The sequence below is a fragment of the Tachyglossus aculeatus genome, chromosome 3 (assembly GCF_015852505.1).
Source record: "Tachyglossus aculeatus isolate mTacAcu1 chromosome 3, mTacAcu1.pri, whole genome shotgun sequence".
NCBI lineage: Eukaryota > Metazoa > Chordata > Mammalia > Monotremata > Tachyglossidae > Tachyglossus > Tachyglossus aculeatus.
Window position 1 is genome coordinate 61,875,327 of NC_052068.1, and position 19,445 is coordinate 61,894,771.

The following is a 19,445-nucleotide window of genomic DNA, read 5'->3' on the forward strand; positions in this document are numbered from 1 at the left end:
GGGCTTCGGGGCCCGCGAGGAAGGCGGCGGTGGATGCCCGGACCGCCATGGACCGGGCCGCCATGGACCAGGCCCGGGACCCGACCAGCGGGTCGCAGAAGGTGCCGGCCTTGGGGACCCCCCCCCGTCCCTCCCTCCCTCCCTTCCCCCCCATCTCCCCCATCTCCCCTCATGGCCCTCCGCCATCTTGTCTGACAGCCCCACGAGGGACACCCCCCTTGGCCACACAGTCAGCGCTTAACCATAATCATAAAAATATAATAATCATGATGATGTCATTTTATTAAGCGCTTACTATGTGCCCAGCGCTGTTCTGAGCGCCGGGGGAGATCCAAGGTGGTCGGGTCGTCCCACCTGGGGGGCGCAGCCTTCATCCCCATTCCACTGATTATAATAATAATGATGATAATGATGATGATGTCATTTATTAAGCGCTTACTATGTGCCCAGCGCTGTTCTGAGCGCCGGGATAGATCCAAGGTGGTCGGGTCGTCCCACGTGGGGGACGCAGCCTTCATCCCCATTCCACAGATTATAATAATAAAAAAAATAATAACGATAATAATAATAATGATAATAATGGCATTTATTAAGCGCTCACTATGTGCCCAGCGCTGTTCTGAGCGCCGGGATAGATCCAAGGTGATCAGGTCGTCCCACGTGGGGCGCGCAGTCCTCTTCCCAATTCCACAATAATAATAATAATTATAATAACAATGATAATGGCATTAATTAAGCGCTTACTATGTGCCCAGCGCTGTTCTGAGCGTCGGGGGAGATCCAAGGTGGTCGGGTCGTCCCACGTGGGGCGCGCAGTCTTCATCCCCATTCCACTGATTATAATAATAATGATGATAATGATGATGATGTCATTTATTAAGCGCTTACTATGTGCCCAGCGCTGTTCTGAGCGCCGGGGGAGATCCAAGGTGATCAGGTCGTCCCACGGGGGGGACGCAGCCTTCATCCCCATTCCACAGATTATAATAATAATAATAATAATAATAATGATGATGTCATTTATTAAGCGCTTACTATGTGCCCAGCGCTGTTCTGAGCGCCGGGATAGATCCAAGGTGGTCAGGTCGGCCCACGTGGGGCGCGCAGTCTTCATCCCCATTCCACAGATTGTAATAATAAAAGTAATAATAATGGTAATAATAGTAATGACATTTTATTAAGCGCTTACTATGTGCCCAGCACTGTTCTGAGCGCTGGGGAGGTTACAAGGTGATCAGGTTGTCCCACGGGGGGGACGCAGCCTTCATCCCCATTCCACAGATTATAATAATAATAATAATAATAATAATGATGTCATTTATTAAGCGCTTACTATGTGCCCAGCGCTGTTCTGAGCGCTGGGATAGATCCAAGGTGGTCAGGTTGTCCCACGTGGGGCGCGCAGTCTTCATCCCCATTCCACAGATGATAATAATAGTAGTAATAATAATAATAATGATGGCGTTAATTAAGCGCTTACTATGTGCCCAGCGCTGTTCTGAGCGCTTTGATAGATCCAAGGTGATCAGGTTGTCCCACGTGGGGCTCGCAGTCTTCATCCCCATTCCACAGGTGATAATGATAATAGTAATAGTCATCATCATCATCATCAATCGTATTGATTGAGCGCTTACTGTGTGCAGAGCACTGGACTAAGCGCTTGGGAAGTACAAGTTGGCAACATATAGAGAGGGTCCCTACCCAACAGTGGGCTCACAGTCTAAAAATGATGATGATGGCATTTATTAAGCGCTTACAATGTGCCCAGCGCTGTCCTGAGCGCTGGGATAGATACAAGGTGGTCAGGTCGTCTCACGTGAGGCGCGCAGTCTTCATCCCCATTCCACGGATGATAATAATAGTAGTAATAATCATAATAATAATGGCGTTAATTAAGCGCTTACTATGTGCCCAGCGCTGTTCTGAGCGCAGGGATGGATACAGAGTGATCAGGTTGTCCCACATGGGGCTGGCAGTCTTCATCCCCATTCCACAGGTGATTGATAATAATAATAATAGTAATAATCATCATCATCATCATCATCAATCGTATTTACTGAGCGCTTACTATGTGCAGAGCACTGTACTAAGCGCTCGGGAAGTACAAATTGGCAACATATAGAGACAGTCTCTACCCAGCAGTGGGCTCACAGTCTAAAAATGATGATGATGTTGTTTATTAAGCGCTTACTATGTGCCCAGCGCTGTTCTGAGCGCTGGGATAGACCCAAGGTGGTCAGGTCGTCCCACGTGAGGCGTGCAGTCTTCATCCCCATTGCACAGATGATAATAATAGTAATAGTAATAATAATAATGATAATGGCATTTATTAAGCGCTTACTATGTGCCCAGCGCTGTTCTGAACGCCGGGATAGATACAGAGTGATCAGGTTGTCCCGCGTGGGGCTCGCAGTCTTCATCCCCATTCCACAGGTGATAATAATAATAGTAATAATCATCATCATCAATCGTATTTACTGAGCGCTTACTGTGTACAGAGCACTGTACTAAGCGCTTGGGAAGTACAAATTGGCAATATCTAGAGACAGTCTCTACCCAGCAGTGGGCTCACAGTCTAAAAATGATGATGATGGCATTTATTAAGCGCTTACTATGTGCCCAGCGCTGTTCTGAGCACTGGGATAGACCCAAGGTGGTCAGGTCGTCCCACGTGGGGAGCGCAGCCTTCATCCCCATTCATTCAATCGTATTTATTGAGCGCTTACTGTGTGCGGAGCAGTGGACTAAGCGCTTGGGAAGGACAAGTTGGCAACATATTCATTCAATCGTATTTATTGAGCGCTTACTGTGTGCCAAGCACTGTTCTAAGCGCTGGGGGGGATACAAGGTGATCAGGTTATCATCATCATCATCAATCGTATTTATTGAGGGCTTACTGTGTGCAGAGCACCGTACTAAGCGCCTGGGAAGTACAAGTTGGCAACATATAGAGACAGCCCCTACCCAACAGTGGGCTCACAGTCTAAAAGGGGGAGACAGAGAACAAAACCAAACATACTAACAAAATAAATAGAATAGATGTGTACAAGTAAAATAAATAAATAAATAGAGTAATAAATATGTACAAACAATTAATGAGGTGCAAGGGACGGAGCGAAGTTCAGGTAACACCACAATGCATCACCACCAACTGATACCACTGGGCTGACACCTTTCCTTTTTTTTTAAAGTAAAAAAAAAAATCAGATGTGTGAACATCTTAAAATCCTTAATCACCATTTTACAATATACTGTGATCATGAAATTGAAGCTCACTCTCACACATTTTGCAGGTTTCTGTGTGAAAGTCACAAGACTATGTTGATGACTTTAAGGTTCATATGTCTCACACTTTTATTCTTTTCAAATGTAAACAGAAAATAGGATTCGACACGGTTAACATGAATTGAAATCTCTAAGAAAAATCACGTTTGAAACCCTGGTTCATTCAAAGGCACGGCACTGGATGCAGTCACTGTCTTGCTTCCATTCGACGGCGTTGCTATTTCTTCACAGCAACAACTGCGTAACATCTGGGGGACTTCACGGGATCAAATAACCTCACCAAGGCAGACCAGGAAATGCTGGCCTGTAAATCGATACATGATTTAAAGGTTGTCCCACGTGGGGCTCTCAGTCTTCATCCTCATTCGACAGATGATAATAAGAATAATAATAATAATGGCATTTATTAAGCGCTTACTGTGTGCAAAGCACTGTTTTGAGCCCTGGGTCAGATACAGGGTGATCAGGTTGCCCCACGTGGGGCTCACAGTCTTCATCCCCATTCGACAGATGATGATAATAATAATGGCATTTATTAAGCGCTTACTATATGCCCAGCACGGTTCTGAGCGCTGGGATAGATACAAGGTGGTCAGGTTGTCCCACGGGGGGCTCGCAGTCTTCATCCCCATTCCACAGATGATGATAATAATGATTACATTTGATAAGCGCTTACTATGTGCCAAGCACTGTTCTAAGTGCTGGGAGGGTTACAAGGTGATCAGGTTGTCCCACGGGGGGCTCACAGTCTTAATAATAATAATAATCATAATGATGATGGCATTTGTTAAGCACTTACTATGTGCCAAGCACTGTTCTAAGCGCTGGGGTAGATACAAGGTGAGCAGGTTGTCCCATGAGGGGCTCAAAGTCTTACTCCCCATTTTCCAGATGAGAGGACTGAGGCCCAGAGAAGTGAAGTGACTTGCCCAAGGTCACACAGCAGACATGTGGCGGAGCCGGGATTAGAACCCATGACCCAAGCCCGTGTTTTGTAAAATGTGGAATAATAATAATAATCTTGGTATTTGCTAAGCTCTTACTATGTGCCAAGCACTGTTCTGAGCACTGGGGTAGAGAAGCAGCGTGGCTCAGTGGAAAGAGCAGGGGCTTTGGAGTCGGAGGTCATGGGTTTGAATCCCGGCTCCACCACAGGTCTGCTGTGTGACCTTGGGCAAGTCACTTAACTTCTCTGAGCCTCAGTTACCTCAGATGTAAAAAGAGGGATTAAGACTGGGAGCCCCACGTGGGACAACTTGATCGCATTGTATCCCCCCCAGCGCTTAGAACAGTGCTTTGCACATAGTAAGCGCTTAACAAATGCCATTATTATTATTATTATTATTATTACAAGGTGATCAGGTTGTCCCACGTGGGGCTCACAGTCCTAATCCCCATTTTACAGATGAGGGAACCGAGGCCCAGAGGAGTGAAGTGACTTGCCCAAGGTCACACAGCTGATAAGTGGCGATGCCGGGATTAGAACCCACGACCTCTGACTCCCAAGCCTGGGCTCTTTCCACTGAGCCACGCTGCTTCTCTGGCTCTGATTAAGAGATTAATTGGGGACTGATTAAGGGACTCTGGGGATTAAGACTGTGAGCCCCACTTGGGACAATGGGATCACCTTGTATTCATTCATTCATTCATTCAGTCGTATTTATTGAGCACTTACTGTGTGCAGAGCACTGGACTAAGCGCTTGGGAAGTACAAGTTGGCAACATATAGAGATGGTCCCTACCCGACAGTGCTTCGCACACAGTAAGCGCTTAACAAATGCCATCATTATTATTATTACTATTATTAAGACCGTGAGCCCCACGTGGGACAACCTGATCACCTCGTATCCCCCCCAGCGCTTAGAACAGCGCTTGACACATAGTAAGTGCTTAACAAATGCCATTATTATTATGATTATTGCCATTATTACTATCATTATTATTATTAAAATGGGGATGGAGACTGGTGAGCCCCACGTGGGGCAGGGACCGTGTCCTACCCCATTTGCTTGTACCAGTACCGTGCTCTGCACACAGTCAGCGCTCAATAAATACGATTGATTGATTGATTGTAACCACCCCAGCAGTTAGTACAGTGCCTGGCACATAGTAAGCGCTTAACAAAAGTGATAAAAGTGCTTGACACATAGTAAGCGCTTCACAATTGTCATTATTACTATTAAATAAAGGGTCGGCTGTGGTGGCCACGTGGGGCCCCGAAGCTGCTTGGCGTGGCCCTGTCCCACGTGGGGCTCACAGTTTCAATCCCCATTTTACAGATGAGGTAAAAAACACGGAGAAATCAAGTGACTTGCCCAAGGTCACACAGCCGATAAGCGGCAGAGCCAGGATTAGAACCCGTGACAATCTGATTCCCCAGCCCATGCTCTATCCCCTACGCTGTGCTGCTTCTCCGTGATGGTGATGAAGCACTGAAGAAGAAGCAGCGTGGCTCAGTGGAAAGAGCCCGGGCTTTAGAGTCAGGCGTCACGGGTTCAAATCCCAGCTCCGCCAACTGTCAGCTGGGTGACTTCGGGCAAGTCACTTCACTTCTCTGGGCCTCAGTGACCTCATCTGTAAAATGGGGATGAAGACTGTGAGCCCCACATGGGACAACCTGATCACCTTGTAACCTCCCCAGCGCTTAGAACAGGGCTTTGCACATAGTAAGCGCTTAATAAATGCCATTATTATTAAGACTTTATTTTTACTAGTAGCCTTTGCTAGTCTTTCACCAGAGCCAGTAACAAAATGAAGAGATTTGAGTTTCATTTTCTCTTCGTCCAGAGTGCTACCTTAACGTCGCTCAAAAAACGGGCAACAAGAGTTAGTGGGCTAAAGAAATCAAGGCAGTGGTATTTAGTGAGCTCTTTTTTGTGCACGGGAGTTTACTAAGTAACCCTTACCTTCTTGGAGTTTACAGTGTAGCAGGGGAGACGGGCATTAAAATAAAGTACGGGTAGCAGAAGCAGCCAAGTATATAGATGGATATATATGTGCTGTGAGGGGAGAGAAGCAGCGTGGCTCAGTGGAAAGAGCCCGGGCTTTGGAGTCAGAGGTCACGGGTTCAAATCCCAGCTCCACCAATTGTCAGCTGTGTGACTTTGGGCAAGTCGCTTCACTTCTCTGAGCCTCAGTTACCTCATCTGTAAAATGGGTGTTAAGACTGTGAGCCCCCTGTGGGACAGCCTGATCACCTTGTAACCTCCCCAGCGCTTAGAACCGTGCTTTGCACGTAGTAGGCGTTTAATAAATTGCCCTCATCATTATGAGGTGTCCAATTGGACTCAGGTTGGAGAGAGGTCAGGAAAGACCTCTTGGAGGAGGTGTGATTTTAGTAGGATTTGGAAAACTGGGAAAGGTGCGAAGGCGTGGGGAGTGTGTAGGGGATGGCGAGAAATGCCCTGGACAAGCTGAAAAAGGCTTTAATTAGCAGTTTAAGAATTTCTGTTTCAGCTTTAATTTAAGAATTTCTGTTTCACCTACTGAGACAGAAACCAAGTTGTAAGTCCCGAGCACTTCTAGGTAATTTACTGGCTTTAATTTAAGAATTTCTGTTTCACCTACTGAGACAGAAACCAAGCTGTGAGTCCCGAGCACTTCTCGGTAATTTACCTGAAAACTACTGGTAGTAATGAGCCTGAGAATGGCAAAAATGTTCTGTTTTTAAAACGGCCTTGGAATCGATTTTTAACAGAAAGGTAAAAAGGAGAAGAAGCCCAAGCAAAATAAACCGAAGAAATTGCAGGCCGAAACGGAGGTATCCGAAGAGCTTTCTCCACCCGCCCTCAAAAAGGTGAAAAAGAAAGAAGAGCCCTCTGAAGGGGAATGCGGTCCTCCAAAATCGAAAAAGGCAAAAAAGAAGGAGGAGCCTTCTGAAGACGCACTCAGCACCCCCAAGCCTAAAAAGGCAAAAAAGAAAGAAGAGGTTTCTGAAAATGAACTCGATTCTCCCAAACCTAAAAAAGCCCGCAAAAAGGGAAAAGATTTGGAAGAGAAGAGCCCAACGCAGAAATCGTCAACAGATTATGGAGTGGCTCCCTCCAGCCCTGTGTCTCAGGCACCCAATGTGGCAGATGAGCCACAACAGGTAAACTACAAACTCCAGCGTGCAGTATGTAGACATTTCCACTCTGCTGTTAAATGCATTTCACAAACACAGTAGGGAAGAGCCGTCGATAAAGTAGCGATATTTCGTGGGCAGCGTGAATAGCGATGGTTCCTTCAGCTAGAGGGTTGTCTTGTTGGAAAAAAAAGTATTGGTGAATTTGGGTATTTCTTAGTTTTGTAATTATGTTTTGTACCATGTGACTTCCAGTAGATGACGTTCATTCATTCAATCGTATTAATTAAGTGCTTACTGTGTGCAGAGCACTGTACTAAGCGCTTGGGAAGTACAAATTGGCAACATCTAGAGACGGTCCCTACCCGACAGCGGGCTCACAGTCTAGAAGGGCGGGGGAGACAACAAAACAAAACATATTAGTAAAATAAAATAAATAGAATAAATATGTACAAGTAAAATAGAGTAATAAATATGTACAAACATATATATATATATGACGTGGACTAAGTTGGCTGAACTGATCAGGCATCCTGATTTTTCTTGCAAGTAAACATCAGATACCAAAGTGTGCACTGATGAGTCTTGGCAAGAAAATCATCTGAATAGCATGGTCCCAAATAGAGTTACTTGGGTAGTTCAGATTTCAGATGAAAATAATTTGGGGGCTGGGCGGCGGGGAGGGAGAGAGAGATGGGAGGAGGGAGGAAGGTGAGAAATATATGGCTAATTAGAGGTTGGAGTCTGAGTTATCTATATAATGAAAAAGATTTGACCGCTGCCGTGTTCTTCCGAAGTCCACTGAAATCATACTACCTACAGTAGCACTTGCTCAGTGCTGTGGTGTGTCTTCTCGGACACAGATTTCAGATCCTTTTATTTTCTCTTCACTTTTATTAGAAATTCCTTCCTGATCACCATTCTCCAAGAGTCTGTAGACCTGTAAACAAAATCTTAAGGAATGGAAATGTTCCTTAATTGTAAAACTACCAAATATCTTGAAGGACTTAAGTGAAGCCTAAAAGGAAATAATGTCATTCATCATCATCATCATCAATCGTATTTATTGAGCGCTTACTATGTGCAGAGCACCGTACTAAGCACTTGGGAAGTACAAATTGGCAACATCTAGAGACAGTCCCTACCCAACAGTGGGCTCACAGTCTAAAAGGGGGAGACGGACAACAAAACAAAACATACTAACAAAATAAAATAGAATATTTTGTTGGCCACCTTTGTCATGTTGTGCCTGAAACTGTCAGTCAGTTGTGTTTTTCGAGCGCTTACTGTGTGCAGAGCACCTTACTAAGCACCTGGGAGAGTGCAGTATAACAATGAACGGGCACGTTCCCTGCCCGCAACGAGCTTACAGTCGAGAGGACTGTACAGTGCAGGTGCTTAATGGACTCTGGGTAGTAAAAACTAATCCAACATTTGGACCCATTTGGTCGACAATAGCCAACGTTTCACAAGGGAAGTAGCGTGGCCTAGTGGATAGATCACGAGCCTGAGAGTCAGAAGGTCATGGGTTCTAGTCCCGCCCTCTGTCCGCTGTGTGATGTTGGGCCATTAGCTTTAACTTCTCTGCGCTGTAGTTCCCTTATCTGTAAAAATGGGGATTAAGACTGTGGACAGGGACTGTGTCCAACCCAACTATCTTGTATCTACCCCAGCGCTTAGAACAGTGCCTGGCACATAGTAAGCACTTAACAAATGCCATAATTATTATTATTACAAGTATGAGAAAATGAAAAAGAGCCATCTGCCCCACTCAGACACTGTGTGCCTCCCCTTCTGGAGTCCCACAGAGCCACCAGGGACCTCCACCCCCTTCACCTTAATTCTTCCCACTCTTGGATGGTTCGGGTTACTGTAGGGGTCCCGGGACTCAGAACCCAAGACCCCCGGACAGGACAGCAGGACTCTGCTGCTGAGACTTCCCCTGGGAGCCCGTTAATAGACTTTCAGATTTCTTTTCTCTCTCTTCCCCCATTCCACTTCTTATGGATCAGCAGGGCAACCATAAAAGGTCCTCAGATGACCTGTGTAGATCCTTTCTACCTTTTAGAGTTCTGGAAGAATAGTTTTAAACAGCTGGGAAAACGGAAAAGGAAAAAAAAAGGTTTGTTCCTCTTTGCCTCTAATATGGTGTATTTTTTCTCCTGATTTGGCAGGACCTAACTGCTGAGCAAAAGGAAGGAGCCTTCTCTAATTTTTCTATCTCTCAGGAGACTATCCAGCTTCTTAAAGGTAATTTTTATATAAAGCTGTCGTTTAGTTGTCGTATAAAGCTCCTCCCTCGGCCCAGCTGGGTGAGGGGGAGGGTTGACGTCAACTTGGGGGCTGAAAGTCTTAAGCCAAGGTGTGGGGGAAGAAAGCTGGCGGGGCAGGAGACCCCAGAAGGGAACGGTGAAATGTCTCTTTGCCACCGTCCGCCTTCCTTTGGTGGGCAAGGGGCAGTGGGAGAGGGTAGGGGGGCTTCTCCAAACCAGAGTTTAGCTTCTCTCCCCTTAAGCAGCGTGGCTCAGTGGAAAGAGGACGGGCTTTGGAGTCGGACGTCATCGGTTCAAATCCCAGCTCCGCCACTTGTCAGCTGTGTGACTTTGGGCAAGTCACTTCACTTCTCTATGCCTCAGTTCCCTCATCTGTAAAATGGGGATTAAGACTGTGAGCCGCATGTGGGGCAACCTGATCACCTTGTAAATGCCCCAGCGCTTAGAACAGTGCTTTGCACATAGTAAGCGCTTAATAAATGCCATTATTATTATTATTATTATTGTTTACCTAGGTATAAATCCTATCTATTGTTTTATAGCATCAGTTTTTGTTAGAACTATATAGTAATGGATTTCTAGTGTAATAAAATGATTAAAGTCAGGTCCACGTGCGCACTAGAGAATGTGAAACGGGAGGAAACTGCAAGTTTCCCAGTGTGAAACTCTGGGAAACCGCAAGGACCCTGTAAATTAACAAATGCCTGTCCTTCCTTTAAACCTTAGAATGTGCCAGTCAAGGTCAGATAAATGCATCTTAGTAGAGCTCTTTGGTAATGAGGATTGTTGGACCCGAATAAAGCTCGTTGGTCACGTGAAGTCTTGGATCCAGGGAGCGATAGGCATCGTGTCCCGGGTGCAGGGCGAGATTGGGGGGAGCTCTGTGAAGTTCTCTGTTTTTTGCCTTACGCCTCCCCTTAGACCACGGAGGTGCTTCGTTTCCTAACCCAAGTGTAACTGGGCCTTTTTCCAGCTCGCGGGGTGACGTACCTGTTTCCCATACAAGCAAAGACATTTGGCCACGTGTCCAGCGGGAAAGATGTGATTGCTCAGGCCCGCACGGGAACGGGGAAGACCTTCTCTTTTGCCATCCCTCTCATTGAAAAACTCCAGAGAGATCTGAAGGACCGAAAGAGAGGTCGCCTTCCAAAGGTAAACCCCGGTAGAAGCTTTGGTGGTTTTACGTACGCGTCTGGCGGGGGTGGAGCGATTGATGTGTGGGGTTTTGTCGGCGAGACATTAAAAAAAAACGTATCACGCTTTAATTCTTTAACTTCAATGTCTCTGGAAACCCATCACCTGCACAAGTTACATAATGTGGAGTCAATTTCCTGCGTTTTCAGCAGTGAACCTGGGGGATGGACTTACTTCAAACGTTTCGCGACTTACACAATTTTCCATCGCCGTTTCAGTGGGAAAGCTGGAATTGGAGAAGAGTTGCTGGGGATGTCAAGCTCAGTTTCCAAGGAGGGAAGATAACTCTCATTCATTCATTCATTGTCATATTTATTGAGTGCTTACTGTGTGCACAGCACTGTACTAAGCGCTTGGGAAGTACAAGTTGGCAACACACAAAGACGGTCCCTACTCTCCCAAATGAACTCTGCCTAATCACTCGTAGCGTTCTTGACCACGTAAATCTTGCTTCTTTATTTAACAGAGCTATCACAGACTGAAATGTTAGCGAGACACTGCCCCTAGCAGCGTGGCCTAGTGAATAGAGCACAGGCCCGGGAGTCAGAAGGACCTGGGTTCTAGTCCTGGCTCCTCCACTTGTCTGCCCTGGGGCTTTGGACGAGTCACTTCAGTTCTCTGGGCCTTAGTTCCTCCATCTGTAAAATGGGGATTGAGATAGTGAGTACCATGTGGGACAGGCATGGTGTGTATTCTAATTAGCTTATATAATAATAATAATATAATAATGGCATTTACTAAGCATGTACTATGTGCAAAGCACTGTTCTAAGGACGGGGGTGGTTACAAGGGGATCAGGTTGTCCCACGGGGGGCTCACAGTTTTAATCCCCATTTTACAGATGAGGGAACCGAAGCACAGAGAAGTGAAGTGACTTGCCCAAAGTCACACAGCTGACAATTGGCGGAGCTGGGATTTGAACCCATAACCTCTGACTCCAAAGCCCGGGCTCTTTCCACTGAGCCACGCTGCTTCCCGCTGCTATCTACCCCAGCGCTTAGTACAGTGCCTGGCACATTGTAAGCGCTTAACAAATACCAAAAAAAAAACCTAAAGAGCATTAGGTATCCTTAAGCAGTGCTGCCTTTGGAATTAGAGCTGCTACTTGAACGGAAGCCCGGACCTCACTTAGTTTGTTGAGATAGTTTTGGGTATCGGATCGTGCATGTGGAAGAAGGACCGGAAGAAGTTGTTGGCTTTTTCTTTTTCCAGTGGTATTTGTTAAGCGCTTACTACGTGCCAGCCACCGTTCTAAGTGCTGGGGTAGATACAAACTAACCAGGTTGGACACGGTCCCTGTCCCACGTGGGGCTCACAGTCGCCATCCCCATTTGACAGGTGAGGTGACTGAGGCACAGAGAAGTGAAGCGACTTGCCCAAGACCACACAGAAGAGGAGTGACAGAGCCAGGATTAGCACCTTGGCCCTCTCATTCAGTCATATTTGCTGAGCGCTTACTCTGTGCGGAGCACTGGACTAAGCGCTTGGGAAGTACAAGTTGGGAACATCTAGAGGCGGTCCCTACCCAACAGCGGGCTCACAGTCTAGAAGGGGGAGACAGAGAACAAAACAAAACATATTAATAAAATAAATAGAATAAATATGTACAAATAAAATAGATAAATAGGGTAATAAATATGTACAAACACATATACAGGTGCTGTGGGGAGGGGAAGGGCCCTGAAGGGATGCTCCCACTATGGTCCCATTCAACAAAACCAAACATATTAATAAAATAAAATAAAATAAGTAGAATAAATATGTACAAATAAAATAGATAAATAAATAGGGTAATAAATGTGTACAAACATATCTACAGGTGCTGTGGGGAGGGGAAGGGCCCTGAAGGGATGGTCCCATTCTCTACTCCTCTCACCGCCTCCATCCTCTCAACCTCAGTCGAGGTCGAGCCACCGAATACCGTTGACCGATCGAAAACGCCTGAAAGAGAGATGTGATTTTTCTTTTGTCCGTACCTCTTCCCAACGCCCTTAAGTTTTCTCCTGATCCGGATTCTCAAGTTGGCGTATTCAAGTCACGGAAAGCTCGTCCCCGAATGAGTCCGCAGAGTGTCAGGAGAGGTGAGGGGGCTCGCTGAATGAACTCCCTTCTTTTCTCTTCCCATCCAGGTGCTAATCCTTACTCCTACGAGGGAGTTGGCAATCCAGGTAGCCAGAGACTTCAGCGACATCACCAAGAAGCTGACGGTGGCTTGTTTTTACGGCGGGACCGCATATAATGGGCAGAGTAAGTCCAGCGTGGCTACCAACTGTTCTTTTGTGCTCTCCCAAAGCGCTCAGTACAGCGCCCTACACACAGTAAGCACTCAGTACATACCGGTGATTGATCGAAAATGCTTGAGAGATGTGCTTTTACTTTTGTCCATGCCCAGTCCCCGTGCTTTCTCCTGATCCGGATTCCGCATTCAATTCATGAGAAACTGAACGGGAGAAATGAATAATGTAAAGTTTTTTGACCTGCGGCCCAATCTGCTTCCTCAAATATCAAACCCCGACCTATGAGTTTTCTCCAGTAACCACCCGGTCCTGTGGTTCCTTCACAGTCGATCACATCCGAAACGGAATTGACATCCTGGTCGGGACTCCGGGTCGAATCCGAGACCACATCCAGAGCGGCCGACTGAATCTTACCAGTCTTCAGCATGTTGTCTTGGATGAAGTTGACCAGATGCTGGATATGGGGTTCGCCGAGCAAGTGGAAGAAATTTTAGGCGTGGCTTACAAGAAAGGTATTGAAAACGGAATGGAAAGCACTGGTGATGAAATGCTAGAAAGCGGTGGGGCCTACTGGATCAAACAAGGGACTTGGAATCAAAGGATCTAGGTTCTAATCCTGCCGTGGCACCTTGAACTAATCATTTATCTTCGGTGCCTCTGTTTCCCCAAATGCAGAACGGGGATTCAGTACCTGTCCTCCCTCCTGCTTAGACTCTGAGCCCTATTTGGGACAGGATTGCATTTGGCCCGTCAGGCTTGTATCTACCCCAGCTCTTGAAACACCGATCATCACATAGTTAGTGCCCAACAAATCCCTTAAAAAGATAAAAGAAATGACAGGAATTGGATAAACGTTAGGGAAAGGGGATGTTTGGCTAGGAGATGTGGACTAGACGGACACCGAGGGCATTTTTCCTCCAGCAAGCACTTAACGTGTTCAGTTTCTGCATCACCCTTGCATCCAGCGCTTAGAACAGTGCTTTGCACATAGTAAGCGCTTAAGAAATACCGTCATTATTATTTGGATTTGCATCCTCCATCTCTTCAGCCCTACATCACTTCATTCATTCAGTCGTATTTATTTATTATTCTCCCCCTCGCCCCCCCTCCATCCCCCGCATTTTACCTCCTTCCCTTCCCCACAGCACCTGTATATATGTATATATGTTTGTACATATTTATTACTCTATTTATTTATTTATTTATTTATTTATTTTACTTGTACATATCTATCCTATTTATTTTATTTTGTTAGTATGTTTAGTTTTGTTCTCTGTCTCCCCCTTTTAGACTGTGAGCCCTCTGTTGGGTAGGGACTGTCCCTATATGTTGCCAACTTGTACTTCCCAAGCACTTAGTACAGTGCTCTGCACATAGTAAGCGCTCAATAAATATGATTGATAATGATGATGATTTATTGAGCGCTTACTGTGTGCACAGCACTGTACTAAGCTCTTGGGAACTATAAGTTGGCAACATATAGAGACGGTCCCTACCCAACAGCGGGCTTACGGTCTGGAAGGGGGAGACAGGCAACAAAACAAAACATATTAACAAAATAAAATAAATAGAATAAATACGGATGAGTAAAATAAATAGAGTAATAAATACGTACAAACATATATACATATATACAGGTGCTGCGGGGAGGGGAAGGAGGCAAGGCGGGTTCACCTCCACATCTCATCTATCTTGCTGCTGACCCCTTGCCCATGTCCTCTCTGTGATATGGAAGTCTCTCCAGCTCCATTTATGATGAACCATCACTCTCCCCCACCTTCAAAGCCTCACTAAAAAAAACATCTCCACCAAGGGGCTTTCCCCAATTAGGTCCTCTTTTCCCCTACTCCTTTTCCCTTCTGTGTTGCCCTTGTATTTGGATACATATACCCTTTCTACACTTGATAGTCACCCTACCTTTGGTCCCAGAGCAATTATTTATATAGCCATAATTTATTATCTTATATTAAGGTTAATGTGTCTCCCTATCTCATCTGTAAGCTTCTTGTTGGCAAGGGAACATTTCTACCAAATGAACTTGTACTTCCCAAGCGCTCTGCACACAGTAAGAGCTCAATAAATATGATTGAATGAATGAATTTAATAACACTAGTGCGTGTCTCTCCCTCTAAGACCGTGTGCTTTTGGTGATCAGGGAATGTGTCTACCCTCTCTGTTATAGTGTACTCTCCCAAGCGCTTTGTACAGTGCTCTGCACTCAACTGCTCCATTCGTTCATTCAGTCGTTTATTGAGCGCTTACTATGTGCAGAGCACCGTACTAAGGGCTTGGGAAAGTACAATACAGCAATAAAGAGAGACAATCCCTGCTCAGTATGAGCAATGAATGCGATGCATCGACGGTGGAATCTTAATCAAGGTCTTGTCCCCGAATAATGGTGATGATGATATATAAGTGCTTACTATATGTGTCAAGCACTAGTCTAAGTGCCCGGGTAGACACGAGTTAATCAGGTAACCGGTAAATCAGTAGGACTATTTAAAATAGGATCAGAAAGTCCGGGGATGACTTGCTTAATGATGATGATGGCAATTGTTAAGCACTTACTATGTGCAAAGCACTGTTCTAAGCACTGGGGGGATACAAGGTGATCAGGTTGTCCCACTTGGAGGTCACAATCTTAATCCCCATTTTACAGATGAGGTAACTGAGGCTCAGAGAAGTGAAGTGACTTGCCCAAGGTCACACAGCAGGCATGTGGCGGAGCCGGGATTCGAACCCACGACCTCTGACTCCAAAGCCCGGGCTCTTTCCACTGAGCCACGCTGCTTCTTTAAGAATGCTTAATGTCATTCTCCTGCCATTTCAGTAATTAACACTATTTTTTTCTGAGCGTAAACAAAATCTAAATCATTTTCATAATCTGAGATTTTTTGGGGTTCCTGGACCACTTACTTAGGGGCAAGATTTTCCCAGTTGCCGAACAGTTTACGCCCGAACTCTGTTGATCCTGTTAGAAGTACCGAACCGTGACACTGACTAAAGTGACTTTTCTCTTTTTTAGACTCAGAAGACAATCCCCAGACGTTGCTTTTTTCGGCCACCTGCCCCCACTGGGTCTACGATGTTGCCAAGAAATACATGAAAGTGAACTACGAGCAGGTCGACCTTATCGGCAAGAAGGCGCAGAAGACCGCAATGACGGTGGAGGTGTGTGATTCTTTACCAGTGGCTTTAAGGCGTCCTGCCAGCTTACTCGCACGTACTTATGTTCCACTACCGTCCAACCGTCACGCTTCGCTCCTCTAACTCCAGCCTGTTCTCGGTACCTCCGTCTCGTCTGTCCCACCTCCCGCCACGTCCTCCCACTTTCCATCCAACAGTCCACCACTTTCCAAACCCTCCTAAAGTCACGTCTCCACCGAGAAGCCCTCCTCATTTCCCTCGCTCTCCCTCCCCTCTGCGTCTCCGGTGCGCTTGGCCGGGCGCCCCTTAAGCACCTGGATACTTGTCCGAAAAGCTCCTCGGAGCAGTCAGAGGCCGTGATTCCATCTCTTGCCACCCTCTAATAATAATAATAATTTTGGTATTTTAACAAATAATAATAATGGTATTTATTAAGCGCTTACTATGTGCAAAGCACTGTTCTAAGCCGCTGGGGAGGATACAAGGTGATCAGGTTGTCCCACGGGGGGCTCACAGTCTTCACCCCCATTTTCCAGATGAGGTCACTGAGGCCCAGAGAAGTGAAGTGACTTGCCCAAAGTCACACGGCCGGCGATCGGCGGAGCCGGGATTTGAACCCATGACTTCTGAATCCAAAGCCCGGGCTCTTTCCACTGAGCCGCGCTGCTTCTTCCCTGTATCCCCTTCAACTGTTTGGTACCCTCTAGACGGTAAGCTCGTCTTTGGGCAGGGAGCAGGTCTGCCAGCTCCGCTGTATTGTGCTCTCCCAAGGCACTTTGTACAGTGCTCTGCACACAGTAAGCGCTCAGTAAGTACCATTGATGAGGATGCTGTCCCTCGCAAGGTCACGTATCAGACCATATAGTTGAAGGGGGTATAGGGAAGAAGCAGCGTGGCTCAGTGGAAAGAGCCCGGGCTTTGGAGTCAGAGGTCATGGGTTCAAATCCCGGCTCCACACACACACTTGTCAGCTGTGTGACGTGGGGCAAGTCACTTCACTTCTCTGGGCCTCCGTTATCTCACCTGGAAAGGGGGATTAAGACTGTGAGCCCCCCGTGGGACAACCCGATTACCTTGTAACCTCCCCAGCGCTTAGAACAGTGGTTTGCACATAGTAAGCACTTAATACATGCCATCGTTATTATTATTAAGAAGAATGAGCTGTGGTTAATGGTGCCTTTTGACCCCGCGCCACGCTAGACGTTTTGGACTCCGTGCCAAACCTTAGGAGCGGCAGTCGGTTCTGTCACGTGGCTCAGTACACAGTGGTAGCCCACTGTTGGGGAGGGACCGTCTCTCTATGTTGCCAACTTGTACTTCCCAAGCGCTTAGTACAGTGCCCTGCACACAGTAAGCGCTCAATAAATGCGATTGATTCATTGATTGATTGCGCTTTTACTGGGTGCTCTATCGCGGTGTCCAAAATCCTCCATCCCCATAGGGTTTGGTGGTTATTTCGCACCAGGAGATAAACGGAATTTTCTTTTCCCTCTAAAGCATTTGGCTATCAAGTGCCACTGGTCTCAGAGAGCGGCAGTCATCGGGACCGTCATCCAGGTTTACAGCGGGACTCACGGGCGGACCATCGTCTTTTGTCGGACAAAGAAGGAAGCCACCGAACTGTCCGTCGACGCTGCGATCAAACAGGTGGGGGGTTTCCCTGGGGCTTTGCAAATTAGCCAAGAATCCCCTATGGTCACCTGAGAGATTTGTGACGGGGAGAAATGAGGCCATTTACTCTCTATCTCTAGGGGTTTTTTTTGTTTGGGATTTTCCAAACTGTACGGGGCCGGATAACCCACCCGTTGGTCTCCAGGGGAGTCGTGTCTGCTCGAACGGGGAAGTCGTGCTCTTGGATAAAACAAACAAACCTCGTTTTGGGGGGGATCACTTTATAGTTGCCACTGATGCCGTAAAGGTAGGGCTAGGTGGTTCAAAGATAGCGAAACGGGCCGTTATCGGACACGAAACTCCTGTATTATCTTTGTATCCGATAACGTTAGACTTACTGTTGTAAAAGTAGAGTGCTTTCTTTGCCCCTGGGCCACTCATGGTTATTGTACTGTATTAAATCCCCCCAAATTGTGGACAGCCCGAGGCTGAAGTGGGGAGTGTCCTGCTGAGAGCTCACCTCCTCCAGGAGGCCTTCCCAGACTGAGCCCCTTCCTTCCTCCCCTCTCCATCCCCCCATCTTACCTCCTTCCCTTCCCCACAGCACCTGTATATATGTTTGTACATATTTATTACTCTATTTTGCTTGTACATATCTATTCTATTTATTTTATTTTGTTAGTATGTTTGGTTTTGTTCTCTGTCTCCCCCTTTTAGACTGTGAGCCCACTGTTGGGCAGGGACTGTCTCTATATGTTGCCAATTTGTACTTCCCAAGCGCTTAGTACAGTGCTCTGCACATAGTAAGTGCTCAATAAATACGATTGATGATGATAATGAGTGTTCACATCTCGTTCTGAACCACACTCTCACACACAGCAGTTCCTAGGCAGTGTCAATTTGCGCATCGCATTACACCAGAACCTACTCAGGTTGTGGAAAGACGCATTTCCTCATAGTAATGTCGTGCTGCATCCAAATCATGGAATGAAAATGTTCATTCATGAAATGTTTCATTCATGGAATGAAACAGAAATGACTCTGTCTTGATTGGAAGCGGCCAAAGGCTTGTGGCCTCCAACAGTAGTTTGCGTCGCGTTAATCTTGGTTTCTTTCCTTTTTTCATATCCTGGAGTCTGTGTCCTTGGAGTCAGTGCTTCCCCATCGCTCGAGTTGTTAGTAAACATGTAAAATTTCAACTTTGGCCTCTTCGCCTTTCAAGAAACATACAACTCTTGCCGTTCTTTCCAGTGTTAATCCTATTGTCCGTCTTGATTTTTTTTTTTTTTTTAAGGAAGTTGAGCCACCCAAGTGCCTCTCTTGTATTCACGGTGTGTGATTTGGCATTTTGGCAGGACGCTCAATCGCTGCACGGTGATATCCCCCAGAAGCAAAGAGAGATTACATTGAAAGGTTTCAGAAGCGGTGTCTTCGGCGTTCTGGTGGCCACAAATGTAGCTGCCCGTGGGTTAGATATCCCTGAGGTCGATCTGGTAATTCAGAGTTCACCCCCGGAGGTAAGTGACTTGACATTTTCTTCCCCTCCCCGAACAACAAAAAAATGTGAGGTTTTCTATATAGATTCGTGATGGAATTAGAAATGGAGTTTCTATGTTATCGTAACTCAAAAATGCT

At 46.3% G+C, this 19,445-nt stretch overlaps 1 protein-coding gene across 1 annotated transcript in view; it reads left to right on the forward strand.

Moving 5' to 3' along the window:
- The window catches only part of LOC119925708 (nucleolar RNA helicase 2-like), a 33,435-nt gene continuing 13,990 nt past the window's right edge, over positions 1–19,445 (forward strand). Inside the window, exons 1-9 of the mRNA XM_038744103.1 lie at positions 1–101; positions 6,983–7,375; positions 9,523–9,598; positions 10,595–10,773; positions 12,945–13,062; positions 13,379–13,564; positions 16,078–16,223; positions 17,697–17,846; positions 19,166–19,327. Of these exons, the coding sequence (XP_038600031.1) occupies positions 48–101; positions 6,983–7,375; positions 9,523–9,598; positions 10,595–10,773; positions 12,945–13,062; positions 13,379–13,564; positions 16,078–16,223; positions 17,697–17,846; positions 19,166–19,327 (1,464 nt within the window). The 5' untranslated portion in view covers positions 1–47. The remainder of the gene's footprint in view (positions 102–6,982; positions 7,376–9,522; positions 9,599–10,594; positions 10,774–12,944; positions 13,063–13,378; positions 13,565–16,077; positions 16,224–17,696; positions 17,847–19,165; positions 19,328–19,445) is intronic.